At 35.9% G+C, this 8,587-nt stretch overlaps 2 protein-coding genes across 2 annotated transcripts; one reads left to right on the top strand and one right to left on the bottom strand.

Moving 5' to 3' along the window:
- The first annotated feature begins 212 nt into the window (after positions 1-212).
- On the top strand, positions 213-3,309 carry LOC113848349 (probable E3 ubiquitin-protein ligase EDA40). The gene is made up of 3 exons (XM_027477816.1): positions 213-434; positions 874-966; positions 1,790-3,309. The coding sequence occupies exons 1-3, from the start codon at positions 345-347 to the stop codon at positions 3,182-3,184; spliced, it is 1,578 nt and encodes a 525-aa protein (XP_027333617.1). The 5' UTR covers positions 213-344; the 3' UTR covers positions 3,185-3,309.
- Positions 3,310-3,628: 319 nt separating this feature from the next.
- LOC113847101 (snRNA-activating protein complex subunit) lies at positions 3,629-7,712 on the bottom strand. The gene is made up of 11 exons (XM_027475971.1): positions 7,442-7,712; positions 7,321-7,367; positions 7,183-7,249; positions 7,062-7,114; positions 6,546-6,606; positions 6,230-6,318; positions 6,064-6,151; positions 5,444-5,539; positions 5,192-5,317; positions 4,855-5,115; positions 3,629-4,132 (listed from the first exon to the last, which is right to left on the bottom strand). The coding sequence occupies exons 1-11, from the start codon at positions 7,580-7,582 to the stop codon at positions 3,848-3,850; spliced, it is 1,314 nt and encodes a 437-aa protein (XP_027331772.1). The 5' UTR covers positions 7,583-7,712; the 3' UTR covers positions 3,629-3,847.
- Between the last annotated feature and the right edge of the window lie 875 nt (positions 7,713-8,587).

Genomic DNA, 8,587 nt, shown 5'->3' with positions numbered 1-8,587 from the left:
ATTATATTTTATAAATAAACGATTAAAAACATGGGAGAAAAGTGGAAAGGAGATAATGTTAGTGGGTAAATGTGGGGCATTCATACATTATTATTATTATTATTAATTGGTAAGAGTGTGGCATGGCTTGGAATGAGTTGTGTATTTAAGCTTGTGTATGCATACATTACAGTCACTGAGTATATAACTGAGTTTTGAAGATCTCCTTGTCTGTCTCTGCTCTGCCACTCCTTTCCCCTCCCCTGCGCTTTCATCTGTGACCGTGACCCACCTACGTTGAGTGAGTGAGAGAGAGAGAATGAACGAGGGTGAAAGAAAAAAGAAGCAGCAGAAGAGGAGCATGGATGCTGAGAAATGCAGCAAGTAAGGTGGCTGTGGCTGCAGCATATGCATGTGGGTGGAAGAAACCTCTGCTTTATCCACCATCTCTCACTGTACTCATCTTCTTTTTTTCTCTTCTCTTTAACCCACAATAATGCATTTCTTCCTTTCATCTTCAGAGTCACTCCTGATGTTCTGCATTTTCAAAAAGCTGCAAACTTTTTTCACAAAAATAAAATAAAATATGCAATTGCTTCTCAGAAATTGTTGGCTCACTCATTACCTGATCCTCTTCGCATATATGTAACGTCTATTAGTCTCATTTATGTTGAAAAATTATTCAATAGAATTAAAAATGTTTTTTTCTCTCCCTCCCACTTCTTCTAAAAGGGATCACAACCCCTAAGAATTTTCGTGTGGTTTTTAGTTGCCATTGTTATTTTCAACTTTTCATGAAGTTACTCACAAATTTCGTGTTCTGTATCTAAGAAACACCTTATGATTATAGATATAAAATAGTTTGACAGTGTTTGTTTTTGTGCTTGTTTGCAGATCCCAAATTCCTCATCTGCATCTCCATCAACAACAAAAAACTCGTCAAGGGAGCTGAGAGAAGAAACATGTTGCAGTATCATCCCTCATAAGGTAATTGTCCTGTGAACTGTGGAGACTCCCTCCCCTTCCCTTTATTATATTTTTAACAAAATGAGGAATGCCCCCTTGCACGTGGTGCATTAGTGAAGCTGAGGATCAATTCATTATGATTTCAGAGCCCTAGTTGGGATACATGCATTGTAAATAAATTTTCTTCTATTATTGTGAATACTGTTCAGAATGCTGTCTATGTTTATATGTGTCAATATAACTGTCTAATACATAATACAAAAAAGAAAACGTGTGTACGCCCATGCGTGAGCTATATCACCCCAAGGAAGGGACAAGGGAGAACTTTTTATGATGCACCAATCTAACACCGGTTGAGCATTGAATCTCGGCATATTTTATGACAAATGTTTCACTGTATTTGTCCCAACTTCAATCAATTGGTAAGCAGCTAGAACAGTTTATTGAAATGCATTTTGTAAGACATTTGGCATAAATAGTTCAAATTTTTACGTATTTGTTTTGTTTGTGTTTGCTCTCCAACAAAAAATTTTTTGTTCAATTATGGTGGTTGTTTGTTTCAAGATAATAACATTTTGGAGAAAAACTTTAGGAGTGTGTGACATCACACTTCACCTATGGGATTCGTCCTTTTCCACTCAAGTTATTGTACATTATGTAAAATGCATGCACACCTAGAAGTTCCTAACAAAAAAGCAAACTAAGCATGCTTTTTATTTTTCGGGTCAAACAATAAAATCTAAATATGCTATCACTCTATAAAACTAGTTTTTCTCGGTCATGAATTTTACATACGTGTTCCTGCGTAGTTTGACTCATAAGCTTTGGTTTACTTGTTTGGCAGAATTTGTGTACAATATGTTTAGATCCTCTGAGTTACGACAGTAAAGGCAGCAGTCCGGGTCAAGCTATATTCACTGCTCAGTGTTCTCATGCATTCCATTTTGCTTGTATCTCCTCCAATGTCTGCCATGGTAATGTCACTTGCCCAATTTGCCGTGCCCATTGGACCCAGCTCCCTCGCAACCTCCACAACAACCTTTGCAGTTCGATTACTGCTATTAACCAAAGTGATCCAATCCTGCAAATTCTTGACGACTCTATTGCTACCTTCCGTGTTCATCGCCACACTCTGTTGCGATCCACCCGCTACGATGATGATGATCCTGTTGAGCCTGATGAAGCATCAAACTTACCCAAGCTGTGTTTCTCTCTTGTACCTATTCCCCCAAATACAGCTACTAGTTTCCACCCAGCTTCTCAAGTGACCAAGCATGCCTCATGTCATTGCTATCTATCCCTTCATCCTCTATCCTGCAGCTCCTCATCATTGCTACAGTCTCCACCTATACATACACCATATATCATGTGCCCCTCCTCTAATAGATCTTATCTTTCGTTAAAACTAGCCCCTGAATTAGCAACTGACTTGGTCTTAGTTGCTAGCCCCAATGGACCACATCTGAGGCTTTTCAAACAATCCATGGCTTTGGTGGTTTTCTCCCTCAGACACGTTGATCGCTTGGCCATTGTTACATTCTCCTCAGCTGCAACCCGTGTCTTCCCTTTAAGACGCATGACGCCTTATGGGAAGCGCGCTGCCCTTCAAGTTATTGAGCGTGTATTTTATATGGGACAAGCTGATCCAGTTGAAGGGGTAATGAAAGGAATTAAGATACTGAAAGATCGCGCACACAAGAACCCCAAGTCTTGTATACTACATTTATCAGATTACCCTACAAGACCATACCATGCTATGAACATGGAACTCCCATCCACACCCATTTACAGATTTCGTGTGGGATTTGGATTTGGCACTTCTAATAGATTTGTCATACAAGAATTTGAGGGGTTATTGGCCAAAATGCTGGGAGGCATTGTCCGAGAAATCCAACTGAGAATTTGTGGGACTGGTGAGGAAGTTAGCAGTGGCAGGGTCATAAGAATTGAAGAGATGAGGGGCGGAGAAGAAAGGAGAGTTATATTAGACCTGGGTGACTGTACACATGTATGTGTAGAATATAGCTACACTGAAGGAGAAATTGAAGAGCGTGTTAGAAGAACTGGGGAAACTGTTGTAGGTGTTGGAGACCATAAGGGTAGTGTTACAGAAGCTGCTGAGGAGAGGAGGAGGGATATGAATACAGTTGTTAGGACTACCAGCGTTGAAAGCTGGAATTTTCATGACCCTTACATGGCCAGAAGATGGGCCAAGCACTTGCAGGGTTATAGGCTTTGAAAATGCAACGCTCTCTCTCTAGACCAATGCATTCCTATTCGGAAATTTTTACGACTTCACCAATCCCCTGCATTTATAGCATGTGTAGTTCATCTTAAATCTATAAATATATTCATTTATTTTTCAAAAGCTCTCTTAACTCTCACGAAATTGAAAGAAATAAACAATTACTGAATTTGAGAAGGTGCGTAATATTATTTCTTCGTCCCCTCGAACAAAAAGAATAAAAAAACATGTTATGTGAAGGTCATGTTTAAAACAATATTGGCATCGGCCGGCATTCGCAGATCACGGCACAATCGTCATGCACCAGTTTATGCATATCGTCTACAGCTAAATTTCTGTAGAGAAGGCTATATTGATCTCAACGTGAGTGTTAAATGTTTGCTTCTCCGACTAGTAACTATAAATCATTGAAGTAGTATTTGAATGTATTTCGTGTGACATAAAATTGCGTATTGCATATACTTCTGTAGTGCTACCTGCAGTAGATCCGAAATACATGATCATAAAAAAGATTTGTACAAATGCATCTCCAAGTAGGCCTCTGACACAATTTATCTCCAACTCAATGCACAATGAAAAACATTATTCAATGAGATTATTGTAAAGAATGACCTTCAGTTTAATCTCCATTAGGTATTATTCCATGGCTAACAGCAATTAATCGTGGTTGTAATCATACTCTTCGAATTCGGTATATAACAAAGAGCCGTCCTCCGCCAGGTGAAGTAGGGGAAAACATTCGTCACAAAAATAACAAGGGTTTTCTGGTGTCCATTTGTCATCCGCCGTGACCTTTGTAGCTCTGAATATTTTGCAAACACTACATTTCTGAAAACGCAACTTCAGTTGAAACGTGATTATTGGATATGCAGCTCGATTATGCACATCTTCCGGATGAATTAACCGCATATCTCGTATCACTAAGGTATGAGTACAGTCACCCTGCAGGTTCAGGCAGAGAACAAACCGCATTAAATGCCTTCGAAGTTCTAACAACTTGAAGAAAAACTAAAAGTATATATAACACGTAAAAATCTTGTAAATACACAAGAAAAAATACTCGCATTCTGGATCCTGAAAGCCAGAGATCGGCCAAATGACACATCATCTGAGCTGGGACTCAACAAAGATAACGCTTTTTTGAATAAACTATCTCCCCTTTTCATTTATATACCAAACAATGATGACCTCCTCATGTTTTGCAATTGAAGCGTCTAGCTCCTGTACTAATATAATTAGTAGCCTTTTATGGCTAACTTCCCTTTCTTTATTTGGAATATTGAAAGCTACAACTTCCATTGATAAGTGCAGATAAATAGACACTGGTTTTAGAAATTATTCCATCCTCAACCCAAGAAAAGAACTTGCATATATGACCTTCCTTGTGTCACCTTAATCCATCTTTGCAAGGGCTCTTGGCTACTAATTTACAGAACGTGTTTTTCTCAATAAAACAAACAAACTACATCCAGCATCAGCGTAGAGGTCAAATTTTGCTATTTGACGTCTTCACTATTAACTTTAATGGCATTTGACAGTTGTAAAATAACACAACCATAGCCAAACTCCCCCTTCATTTACCATACCATGTTTTGTGAGCAATGTTTTCCTTAAAAGAAAAATTAAATAAAATATAAAGAAGGCAACAACCGAAAGGAAAGTACCTGATGACAATAGAGGTATCCGGCACCAAGTCGAAAGCTTAAGTCACAAAAACGTATCTTGTGCATCTCAATAGATGTGAAATGAGGCAACTGTGACGCAGATGCTTCACCCATGATTGCTTTTTGTTTCTGCTGCAGTTCCCCAGTTATAATATATTCCCATTTCTTTTTTGCCTCCTCCTTAGAGTTCCGGAGCCAATCCAATATAGGTCTGGTGAAATCAATAGCAGATGGATCCCTCAAATCAGTGCAGAATACACCCTGCAAAGAGATAGCTTGTGGTCAGATTCAATGAAGAAATAGTTACCTCATTACAAGAGTAAGTAATGGTATATACTTCTATGAGAAAATAACCAGAAGGATCGTGCTGCCCAGCTTTTTGCATCACCTGGTCCGTTGAGCAAAAGATCTTGTCTCTCAAAGCAGTTAAGGTCTGCCCTCCAAGAACTAACAACTCTTGGGTCTACCCAAAAATCAAAGAACAGAGATTCCTATGTGTTAATCAGTTATTCAGAAGTAGTTATACAATTCCTTCTAGAAATCAGATGTTGGATTTTATTTTCATTAACATCAGCATGGCATTGAATACCTTGATACCCTTTCGAACGTTATGGTAAACCTCCACAGATAGAACAACTTCCGGATACAGCACAGGTATGTGTTCCTGAAGGCCAGCTGTGTTGACCTGCCAACATTAAATCTGAATTATAATTGAGACAATAAACACGAAAAAAGTGGGGAAATGCATGCAAATTAATTCTGGCTAAAACATATTCATAATAATAGTTGAATATTGAGCAAATCCTGGATGCCCGGTTATCAACTTTGCGCTTGCAGCTGATCAAAAATGGCAAAACCAACTGGTGTTGGTAGTCAGCTGCAAGAAAGTTGCATATGGATATAGAAAAGAAAAAATTTATACCTCCCAATAGAAGGAACCCTTAAGTAACTCCTGACTTGATTTCTAATGAATTTTGGTGTTTTTAGTTGGTTGTAAACTTCTTTACTTCAAGATAAAATAATTAATCCAACTGACAAAGGAATATAGAATAGAATGGCAATACAGAAAGCCAAAAGTTAAGAAGGTATACGTCTAAGAGGCTATTAATTGCTTTAGCTCATCTAAAAGTTGGATACATCAGTGAAGTGTTTCAAATTGAACCAAATGATTTCATATGCAAAAATAATCAGCTAAGAGTTTCAGGCAACCTTTCTGGTAGAACTTGTAGACCTAAGGGACCTCATCCTTTCAGTTCTAGCTGATTTATTGGCAGACTCACTGATCCTGCAAACAGGACTAAACAAAAGACAAGATGCATGAAATCAAATATGATATAGAAAATGGAATAATCAAATAAATATTAGTAATACCTACCTAAATGAATGAAGTCTGACCGCTGCCTTGTCTTCTTCCTGCTTCTGTTTGATTCCCACTACTCGCTCCACCTTTTCTATACAACTACTCTGGAAACTGAATAAGTTAGTTTGTACACAAACAACATAGTTTTCGTTATAAACCAAAATAAACTGTTAAAACTTAAAAATCATTAGTTAGAATGGCCAATTATCAACTTCTAATACGCATCATAAACCTTCATATCTCAGGCATTAAATCAACAAGAAAAACTTTGCATAAACATCAAATAATTACAGCGAACATAAATGATTTTAGAGAGAAAGCAATAGTATACATCAAGAATAGAATTATTTGCGCCCCTTCTCTTTCTCCTTGAGTTCTTCTTGTGACACCTGCTGCCAAATACAATAAGAAATTCTTTACTTAATTTGTTTACTGCAAATAGAAGTTGAGCCAGAAGAGAGCGAATGGGATGCACAATCATATTTGAAATGAATGTCAAGGAGAGAGCAGGAACAAACAAGTTAACAGCTAAAAAAGAAAACAAGTAATCATATCTCTGAAGCAAACAAATTTTTAGTGCTCCCATAGGACTCCTTCATATTAACTGCCTTATTGTGACAAATTTGCTTCATTTTTTTAATTTTTTTTTTGTCTCAAATAAGGAAAAATTAACCACACATCTAGGTGTCTGTACTTTAATAGAAGCAGCATGTCCTAATGTAATTGGATTGATACACCATACAACTTTGCACTGAAATGAATTCTGACGATGCTATAGGGGCAAGGGCAACCAAATATCCCCGTAAAACAAAAGAACATGAGCAGCAAAAAGAGAAAAGAGACTGACCCTGCATTGGGTTGGTCCAAAGGTGGGGGATGATTTTCGTTGTTCTCACTACCCTGTGATATCGCTTCCATCAATAAAAGGAGTGAAAATCAGTTTTGTATAAGCATCAGAGCATATATACCTGAAAAACTTCTTTCAAAGCCATATCCATTAACTCGTCCTCTGTGAATACTTTAAGGTCATCGACCCTGTAAAGACGACATCATGATGAATTAATGAGAGTTGGAAAGGTAGCAGAAGTAGAGAGGAAGAAGCATACGAGAGATCATGATGAGAAGAATCTTGGCACAGTTCAGCCTCTAAACTCTGTACGGAAAAACAGAAATTAGAAAGAAAAGGAAAAACAGAGAAAGTGGAAAATTGTGATTAAATATACAAACCTCAAGTTCAGAGAGAAGAGAAGTCTGAAAGTGAGAAACCCTAGTTGAGGGGCCAACCATATTGGAAACGTAAATGGGTCCGCCCCTCGGAATTGGAACAGAGAGATCGCATTCTGCTGCCTCTGGAATTGAAGATTCCATTCAACTCAGAGAGAGAATTTTCAAAATCAATGGCAGAAACAGAGAGACGATGGTGAGTAGTCAGTGTGTGTGTAGCCGACCAAGCGCCCAGCAGGGTAACGCCGCGCACTCCACCACCCTCCGCCGCCTTCTTTTTTTTCATCAAGTATAAACTTTTAATAATTAAATAATTATTTTACCTGTTTTATTGAACAAGGTTATAAAAATCTTAAAATATTATTTATAAATAAACTAAAAATAATTGGATATAATATTTTCATGTAGAAATTTTAAATTAAATCAATATGAAAATAAATTTAAGAAATAAATATTGGAAGAAATAAAAAATATAAACAAATAATCAAAATAAGAAAAAGCTTGATAAAAAAAATTACCAGTTTTTAAGAATATTGGTATTAAAAAATGATATATGAAATTTATAATATGGAGAAAAAAAATATAAATTTCGTTAATTTGAAGTAGATATGTATATTTTTACTAAGAGTAATTATTATATTTTTAACATGATAAATATTTCCTTTTAAATATATTTATGTTGCAGTTTCTTTAAACTAATTTTATGTGCTAATTTAATGGTTTTATTATGTGCTGTTATAGCAAACTAATGTTTATACATATTATCTTTTTTACTAATATTCTAAAGGAAGTTATTAATAAATCAAAAGTATTTTTTTCAAAATATATTATTTAATATTATTAATTTATTTTGCTTATAATTTTTAATAAAATGTGTATATGAATTTATTAAATATTATTTTTAGATAATATTTAAAATACAAATAAAACCTGTATAAATGATTTGTTTAATGATTACATGCTTTGGGGTTTTTTTTTCCTATCTTATATTATAGGATAACTAAATACTTTTTATGAGTAATAAATATTAAATGTCACATTATTACTTAAATAACTTGTATCAAATTACCATTACACACGAAAAAAAACAAAAAATTAATATTCTTGGTTGAAGTAAGTTGGTTTATAATAAGTAATTTAATCTGAGTT

This window comes from Abrus precatorius, unplaced genomic scaffold (assembly GCF_003935025.1).
Source record: "Abrus precatorius isolate BTA unplaced genomic scaffold, Abrus_2018 Scaffold8, whole genome shotgun sequence".
Classification (NCBI taxonomy): Eukaryota; Viridiplantae; Streptophyta; class Magnoliopsida; order Fabales; family Fabaceae; genus Abrus; species Abrus precatorius.
This window is presented reverse-complemented; position numbering and strand designations above follow the sequence as displayed.